General features: G+C 42.4%; 1 protein-coding gene across 2 annotated transcripts in view; it reads right to left on the bottom strand.

Annotated features, from left to right (window-relative positions):
- DPP10 (dipeptidyl peptidase like 10) overlaps window positions 1–12,736 on the bottom strand; it is a 637,668-nt gene extending 624,932 nt beyond the window's left edge. Inside the window, exon 1 of one of the 2 annotated variants that reach the window (XM_059704650.1) lies at window positions 11,966–12,736. In XM_059704650.1, coding sequence (XP_059560633.1) covers window positions 11,966–12,037 — 72 coding nt within the window. In that variant the 5' untranslated portion in view covers window positions 12,038–12,736. Of the gene's footprint in view, window positions 1–11,730; window positions 11,829–11,965 lie in introns of those variants that run through there. The other variant, XM_059704651.1, reaches the window with a different exon arrangement.
- Between the last annotated feature and the right edge of the window lie 735 nt (window positions 12,737–13,471).

Here is a 13,471-nt window from a genome sequence, read left to right as displayed (position 1 = left end):
AAAGTCTTATATCTATCACCCACATAATGAAACTACTCCTAAAAATATAAATCAGCTTTATCTGATTTTTGAACTTTTCTTTCTTTTTTTATTTTGAAAAATCTCAAACTTAAAGAGAAGTAGCAAAATAGGAAACTGATCAATGATTCTTTCCCTCTTCTTTCCTCTCTTTAGAATGTTTTTGAGCTTCATTTGCTTTTTAAAAAATTTTTTTCTTGATTTCAAACACATGCAGGCTAAATAGCGTATTATAAAACAATGAAAGGGTAACCAATGCAATGAAGGAAGAAATAAAACATTACCTGGAAATAAAGGAAAATGAACACACAACAACCCAAAATCTATGGGACATAGCAAAAACAATCCCGAGAGGGAAGTTCATAATATTTCAGGCCTAACTCAAGAAGCGAGACAAATCTCAAATAAACAATCTAACCCTATATTTAGAAGAACTAGAACAGAACAACAAACAAAGCCCAGAGTACGTACAAAGAAGGAAATAATAAAAATCAGAGTGAAAATAAAGGACATAGAGACTAAAATAAATTAATTAATAAAAAGATCAATGAAACCAATAGAAAGTTCTTTGAAAAGATAAAAATGATCAATGTACTGTTAATCAGACACACCAAGAAGATAAAGAGCGGACCCAAATAAGTAAAATCAGAAATGAAAGAAGAGAAATAACAACTGATATCACAGAAATACAAAAGATTGTAAGAAAATACTATGAATAACTATATGCCAACAAATTGGAAACCTGGGCAAAATGAACAAATTACTAGAAACATAGAATCACTCAAAACTCAATCAGGAAGAATTAGAAAAACTGAATAGACTGATTACAACTAATGAAATTGAAGCAGAAACAAACAAACAAAAAACCACCTCCCAGCAAACAAAAGTCCTAGAGCAGATGGTTTCACAGGCGAATTGTACCAAACAGTCAAAAAAGAACTCACACCTATCCTCCTCAAAGTATTTCAAGAAACTCAAGAAGAGAAAGTGCTTCCAAGATGTTTTTACAAGGCCAGCATTATCCTAATTCCAAAAACAATTAAAGACATTACAAAGAAAGAAAAGTATAGGCCAATATCCCTGGTGAACATAGATGGTAAAATCCTCAAAAAAAAATTAGCAAATGGAATCCAGCAATACATTAAAAAGATCACACACCATGATCAAATGGGTTTTAATCTAGGAATGCAAGGTCTGTACAATATTTACATATCAATAAATGTGATACATCACATAATAAAATGAAAGATAAAAATCACATGATCATATCACTAGATGCAGAAAAAACATTTGGCAAAATCCAACATCTATTTTTGATAAAAACTCTTAGCGAAGTGGGAACAGAGGTATCATACCTCAGCATATATGACAAACTTGCATTCAATGAGTAAAAACATCATGCTCAATGAGCAAAAAGTAAAAGCATTTCCCTTAATATCATGAACAAGATAGGGATGTCTGCTTTCACCACTCTTATTCAACATAGTACTGGAAATCCTAGCCACAGTGATCAGAGAAGAAGAAATAAGAGGCACCCAAATTGGAAAAAAAAAAAAAAAAAGAAGTAAAATTGTCATATTATTGTACATAGAAAACCCTAAAGAATCCACCAAAAAATACTAGGTCTAATTAATGAATATGGCGAAGTAGCAGAATAAAAAATTAATATTCAAAAATTGGTGGCACGTTTATACACTAATAATGACATATCAGAATGAGAAACTAAGAAAACTATCCCACTTATCATTGAATATATATATATATATATATATATATATATATATATATATATAGTACATAGGTAAAAAAAAATTAACCAAGGAGGTAAAAGACCTGTCTTCAAAAAGTTATGATACTGAAAAAAACAAAACAAAACTGAAGAATATACAAATAAGTGAAAGTATATAACATGATCTTGGAGAGAAAAAATTAACATCATTAAAATGTCCATAAAACCCAAAGCAATCTACAGATTCAACGAAATTCCTATTAAAATATCTATTAAGCCCTGGCCAGGTGGCTCAGTTGGTTGGAGCATCTTCCATACACCAAAAGGTTGTGAGTTTGATTCTGTCAGGGCACTTACCTCAGCTGAGGGTTTAGTCCTTCATGAGGAAGATTATGGGAGGCAACCGATCGATAATGTTAATGTTCTCTCTCTCTCTCTCTCTCTCTCTCTCTCTCTCTCTCTCTCTCTCTCTCTCTCTGAAATCAATAAAACATATCCTCAGGTGATGAATAGAAATAAAAATAAAATAGTTTGACATTGGCACAAAAAGCAAGTATAAAATGGAACAGAATAGAGAGCCCAGAAATAAACCCACCCCTATGTGGCCAATTAATATTTAACCAAGGAGGCAAAATATATAATGGAGTAAAGACAGTATCTTCAATAAATGGTGTTGGGAAAATTGGACAGATACATGCAAAAACATGAAACTAGATTATCAACTAACATCATATACAAGAAACTCAGAATGCATAAAAGACAAATGTGAGGAGGAAACCAAGATGGCGGCATAGGTTAACGCCGGAGATTGCTGCCTTGAACAACCACTTCAGAGATATAACTAAAGGACAGAACGGACATCATCCAGAACCACAGGAACGCTGGCTGAGTGGAAATTCTACAACTAGGAGGAAAGAGAATATCATACCCAGACTCAGAGGAGGCGCAGTGCTGAAGTGAAATACTCAGGTGCAGAGTGCGCGCGCGGAGCGGGCTGGCGGCGGAGGGTGAGGTTGTTGTTTTCAATCGGGAGGAAGTTTCAGACTCTGAGCTCCAGATCAGGGCGAGTCTTTAGGGACCCAGACTCAAACGGGAGAAGCAGGACTGTCTGGCTTTGGTCGGAACTCGAAGGCAGCTTTCTCTCCGAGGTTTGCAGTGGTTGCTGGGACTCTGAGAGGCAGAGCCTCTGCAGACTGGACTGAGAGCAGCCATAACTGCTTGTTCCGACCGCCTTGTAGATCCCCAGGGATCCGTCCCACCCAAGCCCTGCGCAGAGCCATTTGCCAGATAGCCTCAGGCAAAGGCTAGATTAGCACCGCCCTAGAGATCCAGCACAGAAGCTCTCCCACTGCAGACACAGCTGACTCTCATAGCCAGTTAGCCTGGAGGTCAAATCACCCCTGGTATTGCCGACAATCAAGGCTTAACTACAACAAGACTGCCCACAAAGACCACTAGGGGGTGCACCAAGAAAAGATAAAAAAATGTGGAGACAAAGAAACAGGACGCAAATGTCAGAAATGGAAGATATAGAGCTCAAAACCACACTTTTAAGGTCTCTCAAGAGCTGTCTAGAAGCTGCCGATAAACTTAGTAAGGCCCTCGAAAAGACTGGTGAGACCGCCAATAAATGTAGTGAGATCCTCAAGAAATCTAATGAGACCCTCGATGTTGTGATAAAGAACCAACTAGAAATTAAGCATACACTGACTGAAATAAAGAATATTATACTGACACCCAACAGCAGACCAGAGGAGCGCAAGAATCAAGTCAAAGATTTGAAATGCGAAGAAGCAAAAAACACCCAACCGGAAAACCAAAATGAAAAAAGAATCCGAAAATACGAAGATAGTGTAAGGAGCCTCTGGGACAACTTCAAGCGTACCAACATCAGAATTATAGGGGTGCCAGAAGAAGAGAGAGAGCAAGATATTGAAAACCTATTTGAAGAAATAATGACAGAAAACTTCCCCCACCTGGTGAAAGAAATAGACTTACAGGTCCAGGAAGCACAGAGAACCCCAAACAAAAGGAATCCAAAGAGGACCACACCAAGACACATCATCATTAAAATGCCAAGAGCAAAAGACAAAGAGAGAATCTTAAAAGCAGCAAAAGAAAAGGGAGTACCCATACAACTGTCAGCTGATTCCTCAACAGAAACTTTGCAGGCCAGAAGGGAGTGGCAAGAAATATTCAAAGTGATGAATAGCAAGAACCTACAACCAAGATTACTTTACCCAGCAAAGCTATCATTCAAAATTGAAGGTCAGATAAAGAGCTTCACAGATAAGGAAAAGCTAAAGGAGTTCATCACCACCAAACCAGTATTATATGAAATGCTGAAAGGTATCCTTTAAGAAGAGGAAGAAAAGAAAAAGGTAAAGATACAAATTATGAACAACAAACATGCATCTATCAACAAGTGAATCTGAAAATCAAGTGAATAAATAATCTGGTGATCATAATAGAATCAGGGACATAGAAAGGGAATGGACTGACTATTCTTGGGGGGGAAAGGGGTGTGGGAGATGCAGGAAGAGACTGGACAAAAATCGTGCACCTATGGAAGAGGACAGTGGGTGGGGAGTGAGGGCGTAGGGTGGGGCGGGAACTGGGAGGAGGGGAGTTATGGGGGGAAAAAAGAGGAACAAATGTAATAATCTGAACAATAAAGATTTAATTTTAAAAAAAGACAAATGTAATTCTTTTTAAAATATTTTTATTGATTTCAGAGAGGAAGGGAGAGAGAGAGAGAGAGATAGAAACATTAATGATGAAAGAGAATCATTGACTGGCTGCACGCCCCCTATTGGGAGTTCGGCCACAACCCAGGCATGTGCCCTTGACCAGAATCGAACCTGGGACCCTTCAGTCCCCAGGCTGACACTCCATCCACCTAGCCAAACTGGCCAGGGCCAAATGTAATTCTTGAAACCATGAAAATCCTAGAAGAAAACATAGGCAGCAAAATCTCAGACATCTCTTAGAGCACTATTTTCACCTATATATCTCGTAGGGCAAGGGAAACAAAAGAAAAATTAACAAAGGGGACTACATCAAACTAAAAAGCATCTGCAAAGCAAGAGAAACAATCAACAAAACTTAGAGAATCCACTGTATGAGAGTACATATTTGCCTATGACAGATCTGATGAGAGGTTAATTTCCAAAATATAGACAACTCAATACTAGGAAGATAAAAAATCCAATTAAAAATGGGCAAAGGGGATGAATAGATACTTCTCCAAAGACGACATATAGATGGCCAATAGACATCTGAAAAAAATATTCAATGTCACTAATCATCAGAGAGAGGCAAATTAAAACAAAAATAAGATATGACCTCACTCGTGCTAGAATGGCTACCAATAAACCAACAAACAACAAGTACTGGTGAGGATGTGGAGAAAAGGGAACCTTAGTGCACTCTTGATGGGAATGCAGATTGGTGCAGCCAGTGTGGAAAACAGTATGGAATTTTGTCTGGGTTCTTGTTCCAGCATCAAGAAGGGTTCAGGAATCTGGAGAAGGCTGTGCGTAGATTAAATAGGAGTCCAGAGACGAAGCATAATTTTGAAAGGCATTTGGGGGTCAGAGGAGCCTAGCTGAAGGAGCTAAGTTCTAAGTTCTAAGGTCTGAGGTCTCCTCGTCCCAGGACCCCATGCTTTTTATTAACACAATTTGTCCTGAGGCGAGGCAGGGATATACATTTCAAAGGGTATACACAAGCATTGTCAGAATGGGGGAGTTAGCCTATGGCTGTTAGATTAAGATGCCCTGAGCTGTCTGGCAGCCAACAATCATCCCTTTTCAGGTTTGGGAAAATGCCCTCAGCCATTCCCAGCAGGTGACTACATATGTGACTCAACCCTGTTGAGTCCCCAAGTTCCATCTTGAAATTATGACATGCTGGAATTGGCTTCCGGCATAGTTTCCTCAAAAACTTGAACTGCCTTTTGACCAAGTGATCTCACTTCTTGAAATATATTCTAAGAATCCTGAAACACCAAACAGAAAAAATATATGCACCCCTATGTTCTTATCAGTGCTATTTACAATACCCTACATCTGGAAATGGCCCAAGTGCCTATCAATAAATGAGTGGATAAAAAACCGTGATACATTTGCACAATGGAATATTATGCGGCAGGAAATCTTACCTTTCCCGACAGTACGGATGGACCTGAAGATTATTATACTAAGTGAAATAAGCCAGTCAGAGAAAAAACAAACAAACATATAATCTCAAGTATATGTGGAGGCTAGTGAACAAATTAAGTGATGAACAAAATAGAACTGGAGACAACATGGATACATGGAACAGACCAACAGCTGTCAGAGAGGAGGGGTTTGGGGGGAACTGAATGACAGAAGGTGAAGACATTAGCCACGAACATATATGCATAACCCATAGGCACAGACAACAGTGTGGAGATGGCCAGAGGGAAGGGTGGGCGAGTGCTGGGTGGAAGTGGGCAAAGGGTGGGAGACATCTGTAATAGTGTCAATAACCTTAAATTTAAAAAATTAAAAGAAATGATGTGTGTATCTAAATATCTACTACGAGTAGCTGCAGAAAAGGGGGATGGTTATGTGAAAATAGTCTCTTGAATTATGCTGAGCCCAACACTAGATAACTCATTCCCACCTCCAATGAGAGTAGGCACAGCCACCCTGGGGTCCTGAGGGCTTCCTTTGCTCTGTATATTCTCTGCCACACTGAAATCTGACCTCCTGAAATAATTCTATAAATTACACCTCTCTTGTACAAACATCATCTTGTCCAAGCTAATTATCTCATGAAATGCATTACACTGAAAACAATATGCAACATGTGCAGCAACTAATTCACCTGCTAGTGTGAATTAGCCAATGTTTATTCTCAGCCTAGCGCCTGATAGCACAGGGCAGTAGAGGAGTGAGTTTCCACTGAATTTGGAAGTAGGGCTGTAACAGACTACTCTAAAGCCTGCATGTCTGCCAAATCATGTCTGATGTCCAAACCAAATGATACATATTATTAATATAATATTTATATACATACAAACATGTATATTGAACAATGTAATGCTTCTATAAAATGTTAAAATAATACACCATATGTAGGTGGCTCAATGACCCTCTAAGCTTTCTCTCTCCCTATTCCTAAACTATACATGTAATGAGAGCACTTGGTATGACAAAGGCATTATTCAAAAGCTTTTCCACATATTTTTTTCATCCTCACAAGCATGTAAAGGATCTACAGTCACCTCTATTCACATATGAAGTAAAGAAAATGAGGTATCTTGTCCAAGAAAACACAGTGCTGACTGCTGGATCTGAGGTATAATCTTGAGTCTGTGGTTCCAGTGCAGAACCCATAGACAGTAGTGAGCAATAATGTCTGGGTGATGGCACAAAGGTTCAGAGTCCTAGTTACAACATTCTAGTGCTGTGTGTGCTACACGGCACACTGTACGTAATTAACAATTTGGCTGTAAGCACTAAGGCTTAAAACATTACGTAACTATAAGTGATTCAAGAAACCAAATTTTTGAAATTGGTTTATTTTTTCTCAGACTGCGAGAAATTTGGTTTCAGTGTTCTGTTTCCAATGTAATGCACTTCATAAGATAATTCAGCATTAATATTTAATGATATAATTTTCTTTAACTTGTCTTTATATAATTTAATCTTTCCTTAAGTGTGTAATTTGCTTGCTGAAATTAACAGATGAAGATTAGAAACGTATAAACTAGGGATGTTATGTGGTATGTTCTAAACATAGTGGATTAAATGTCATATATATGAATGTATATGTCACATACATGTACACACATACATAATAATTAAATTAAGGGATTTTAGAGAATGCATATCTCTTAATTCATAAAGATTCTACATATCACCTACATGCAATCTATATTTTCTTTTATAACCTATTAAGATAGAACTCTCCCAAAGTTAGAATATATATATATATTATGTTGAATGCTTAGAAGTAATCAATCTTCTGTTAAATAAAGTTTTTCAGCATGATCTCTAAAAGCTATTTTGAGGTTCTGTGTGTTGAAAACAACAGTTTGTAATATAGACTAAACTATACCATATTTATATATTAATCAAGGAAACATGGAAGAATATATTTTTTGTAAGTTTGCATTCAGTATACATTTGAAATGTTAGTCAGATTTGCTATACCAAAATTAAAGTACAAATACTTAATCCTAATTTCTATATGGAAGCATTTTAGGTTAATATTACCTAAAGGTCAAAAGTACAATATATAGTTTATAAAAGCATTTAATACATTATATATTTACTTACAATTTTATCTATGAATTACATCATCAAGAGCTGCTACATGTTCAATTGTAAGAGACTGGTTTTCTATCAGAACTAGTTATTTAAAGAAAAATGTATAATTAACACTGTTTTTGCAGCATAAATAGTTGCTTATAAAAATACACTATTTTAGTCATATTGCCAAAGTGGGGTTGTGGTTTTTCTTTATTTGTCTATTAATTTATTTTTGTTTTATGTCTGGTTTTGTTTTGGTTTGGTTTGGCTTGGCTTTTTGGAGACGAAAGGACAAACATTTTAGGAAACATTTTTACCCACTGGATTCAGCAGAAGGGTGCCACCTGCTGGAAACATGGGCAAATTCTAAAATAGATCTGAGTACAAATTTTACTCATTCAACAAACCTAAAAAGTCTGAGTCACCGAGAGCAAATGATGCAAAGAAATTTATAAAAAACACGTTTCTATGCACTTACCAAGACCTGCCTTGCTCTTTTTATATTAATGCTATAAAAAGAGAAATGTTAACTTTAAAAACTTGAGAGCTATTTTTATTTGTTGAAGATTTAAAACAAATTATTCATCCATTTTACATTCAAGGCAAAGCTGTACACACAAATGCTACTAGTATTTGCAATTATTTTACGTTCTTAAAGGTTTTAAACTGTGGTTGTATAAAACTTAGATGGTATGGCATCCGACTTAAATAAATTTATTTTCTAACTTATTTTATCTTAAATGTCATAGACGAGGACTAAGTCTCATCTCCACCACTTATGAAGACAAGCTTGATTAAGATGCTTAGTCTCTTTAGTCCTCTATTCTCATTCCTCACATGGGATTAACAATAGAAGCCACTTCAAAAAGTGGCTTTGAGGATCAAGTTGGAAAGTGCATTTAGCAAATGTTACCTTGCCAGCCTGCAGGACAGTACTCTGCTCACGGCAAGCATTTTAAAAGTGATTTAAAAAAATAAGAAGTTACAACTATCAACTCAAGATTTTGAACTCCTCAATGGATATTGATCAAGCTAAGTGGAAATTAGTGCATCTAAGCATGTCAAAGCATTTCTTTTTAGACATTTTATAAATGTGGAGTGTTATGAAAACAACAAAAGTAATTGTAAACATTTCTTGAATCAATGCAACTTGAAAGGAAATGCCACTAAGAGGACACAAAAGATTTCCTAGATTCCAAATAGGAACAGAAGTAGAGAGCCCTGCTTCTCTTGTTGCTGCTGCTACCCAGGAAAGAGGTGCCTGTGCCCAGGGCACCCAGGGCCAGAGAACAGTAACAGGATGAAACAGGGAGGCGAGCTCTAAAGGACCATAACAACAACCAAATTATATGGTCATAACCATTTCGCGCAGAGGAAAGAGTGTGGTCTTCTATTGCGCTGTAAGTGGAAAGAGGTGTCTAATGGCTTCAGGACAAGGCGCTTTTGAGGTTTCATAAAATGAAAACCTTCCTGGCAGCCTTCAAAAGCTTGAATCACTCACAATCAATACACAGCCTGCGATTAGCTGGAACACGCCCCCTATTTAACCATCAAGTAGGAATTCATAAAGCTACAGTTCTTTAAATTTTATGAATAATTTTTTTCCAGAAATATCAGAGAAGCCTGCATAATCAGTCATGTCTATATGGAGGTATTATATCAAGTTCCACATGGGAGTTGTGTGACAATTGCAAAATTAGACCACAATGACTAATGCTGTTAATAAAAACGTAGTAGTCTTACAGCAAGTAGTTTAAGCATTCACAGCCATTGTTCATATTATCTGGCCATCACTCTATATGTCAAGCTTTAGACAAAGAATATACTAGATATAGGTATTTTCTGGGAGTCCTTGAAAACACCCAATATTGCCAGGTATATTTTAATCAGACTTTCCTTCCCCTTGCAAAATTAGTCTCTCTCATTTTAACTCAACCATAATATGCCTACCACTAACATTTTAAAATCAGGTAAATACTCAGAAAGGCACTTTAAAAACTCAATTAAAACAGGAGTTCTGCAAGTGGCCACTCCCTGAATATTTGGGAAGGCCATGGACAAAAATGCATGCTAACAAGAAAAATGGATTCAAGCTCGAATGTATCTTCTCATATGAATTTGAAGGAGCAGATTAGCCCTGACCGGAGGCTCTGCTCTGCACAGACAGCCTGTCCACTGTGTACACATTGCCTGTGCACTGCTCAGCATCTGCCTCCCCGCCTCCACCGCCACGGAACCCTGTGCAGCACCTCGAGTAACCAGCTGGTGTCACAGGTTAGTGAGCAAAGATTTCATGTGGGGACTCTCACCTGACTAACCGTTCTTACTGGTAGCATCATTCCAAAAGCAATAGAGAGGCTCCGTGGCGTGTTAATGAAATTTAGGGGCTGTCAGCCTGAAAGAGGATGTTAAATCCTTGCGCTTCTCCTGAAATATTTTTTTATAATCTGTTAACCAGTTGCTACCTCCTAGTGTGTGCTGGAGGGAGCTGGGAAATGTGATATAAGGGGAAAAGGCATATAAGTGTTTTAATACTTTCATACTTATCTCAGAAAATGGAGCACAGAGGATGGTTTAAGAAAACAACTGCTTTGTAAAGATTGCAACATTCACCCCAGAAAACTGAGGGGGGTGGGGGGCAGTGCTTTAAAGCACTGAGTAAAACTCATCACCTGTGTAGAGAGAGGGAAATGAGTGGGGGAGGGAGGGAAGGGGAGAAGAGAGAGACCACAAGCCTGACCTAATGGCCTCATCTGCCTCCAGGCCACTCCTGGCCATTTAAACAGCTCCCCTCAATGTTTAGAATATGCCAAAAGGAGAGCCTTCACTGGCACCCAGGGGCTTGCACCCCCTTCACCCCACTTCTAGCAGTTAGCTGGGAATGTCTCTGCCAGAAACGCATCCGGTAGCCTTCAACAGTGCACTGGCGACCAAGGGCCCTTCTCTGGTACCCCTGGCTCCAGCCTCCTGGCTACCCCGAAGTAACTCAGGGTAGCCTCTCCCCTCTCCGCTCCCAGTCTCTAACTGATGTAAACGCGACAGCACCTGGAGCCAAGGCATCCAGCCTCCCTCCTCCTGACCGGGGCACCTTAGCGCTCCAGACCCTACAACTTCGGGGAAAGCGACAACAACTCCCCAGTCACCCCAACCCAGGGCCAGATGCGCAATGGAGATCCACCTTAGGGTGACGCTACAGCTTCCTGAAGACAGAAACAACACAAGGGGTGGTCGGTGTGGAAAGATGTTGAGGGGACAGAATTAACCCTCAGCCAGCACTGGGCACCACCTCTCTGTAAACACAACATATTTGGACCCAACAAATCACGAAAGCCGATAGCTTCCCAGCTCCCCACAATATTTGTCGTTTTGCTCCCAAGCTCGCTCCTCTCCACAGCCACACACACACCTGGTCTCCCCTCTTCCCCCACTGCGCCCCCGTCCCGGTCTCCTCAAAAGAAAGAAAGAGACGAAAGCAAAAACTCTGCCTGCCTAAAGGTCACTGGCCTCCTCCCGCAGCTCTGGCCAGCGCTCCTCTCGGCTCGGCGGGCTCCAACCCTGCAAGTGGGCACCCCCAGGAGCGCATCGACCCCTCCCGCGTGCATTACCAGGAGCCAAGAGGCCCCCATTCCTGAGCCCCGGCCGCCTCTCCCGCCCTCGGTGGCCGGCCCCCGGAGCCCCCGGGCCATCCCCAGCCTTTACCTCTCTGGCCCCTTCCCCGCGGCTCTCCACCTTGCGCATCCTCTCGCCCGGCCCGAGCGCACTCAGAGGCTCTAACTTCCTGCGGAGTCCATGGAGGAGCAGAGGGAGCCGGGGACTGGGGCGGGGGGAGCGTGGGGAGAGGGAGGCGTGGGAGCCGAGCGGCGGAGGAGGGGCTGGAGGCGCGCGGGCTGGAGCCGCCCTGCCCAGGAGGGCCTGCCCGCGGCTGCCCACTCACCTGGTCCGCCGGCGGCGCCTGGCTCGCCCTGGCCCCCGGGGTGGGCTGCTGCTCCTTCTTCATGGCTGTCATCGCCCGCGGCCGCGTTGGCGCTCACTTCCTCGCGGGCACTTCAGACTCGGGGACCATCACTTGGCAGCGATCGCAAGTCCCAGGCGCCCAGCGCTCTCCGAATGGGCGGAAGGGAAAGAGGCAGAGACGCGGTGGGGGGAGGGGAGCGCAGGGAGGAGAAGGGGAGCGGCACCAGGGAGGCTCTCCCTAGCCGGATCCCTCCTTCGGCTACCGCAGACCCTCCAACTCCCCACTCCCCCGCCCCCACACCCCAGAGCGTCCAGAGCCTCGGCGACCAGACCGACCACACCAAGTAGCAAGTTAGTGGCGCGGCGAGCGGCACCTCCCGCAGCGCCGAAGGCACCCGGCGGGCATGCTACTGCCTCCTGCGCCCCTCGCGGCCCCGGGGCTCCCGCGCGGCTCGGGGCGCCAGGTGGAGCAGCCGGGCGCCGCGCTCCAGCGTCCGCCGAGCCACAGCCGGGCGGGACCGAGCCCGGAGCAGCGCGCGAGCTCCCCACCGGCGCGCGCGGCCAAGGCTGCGGGGCTCCGCTGGCCCCCTCACCACCCGCCTCCCCAAGGCTCCAGCTAAAACCCGGAGAAGCTGCGTGCGCCCGGGCAAAGCCCTCGATGGCTCCAGCGCGGCCACTGGGCATGCTCCATCGCTCCAAGCGGACAGGGGCGGTGGGGAGTCGGGGGCGCAGAGCCCCACGGAAGCCACCAGCACCCAGAGGTTGTTCCTAATTATGACCACGGGCCCTGCTCCTCCTGATTTGGGGCAGTGGACAGCCTCCAGCCTGCGTTCCCTGCTGCCTGCCTGGCTGATGCCAGTGGAGATCGGAAGAGGTTTTGATTTAAAACATTAATTAGTAAGGATGCTATTCAAGAACTCAGGTTTTTTTTCTTTTCTTTTTCCTGGACACGTAGGAAAACCTTCAAATTTTAAGTCCCTTTCCAGTCTTCTCTTTACTCAATACAACTCTCTCTCCTTCAAAGTTTGTTAATTGAGCACTTATCATGTGCCAAGCACACTGTGAGGCTTGGAGGGATTGCAAGGAAGAGAAACTAAAACCTGGCCAAATTCACCAAATTACCTGCCTGCACGGAGTCTGTTATAATGCAGGTCCTGGGAGCCTGGAGCAGGGATGCTAATCTGATGAGTCCATGTAACTCTTTGGAACTTGAATTCCTGCGGGTATCACAGATACAGTTCACCACTTTCATCCAGATGAGCTATCTATTCCTTTCCCTGGCTTTTCCTGGGTGCTAGAAAGGACCTGCCCAAAGTAGATGGGCAAGGAAGAAGTCCCCGTGCCTTAGGTACAGGTTGTTGGCGACTGCTCAGGAGAGAAATTGCAGGAGAGAGTTCAATATCCAGACCCTACTGGAGTCAGCACATGAGTTGTGCACAGGTTGCAGCAGAAGGGACAGAGAATATGGATGGGCAAGGGGAGGGGA

Source organism: Myotis daubentonii, chromosome 7 (genome assembly GCF_963259705.1).
Source record: "Myotis daubentonii chromosome 7, mMyoDau2.1, whole genome shotgun sequence".
Lineage (NCBI taxonomy): Eukaryota > Metazoa > Chordata > Mammalia > Chiroptera > Vespertilionidae > Myotis > Myotis daubentonii.
Note: the sequence above shows the minus strand (reverse complement) of the source record. Positions and strands in the feature narration are given on the sequence as shown.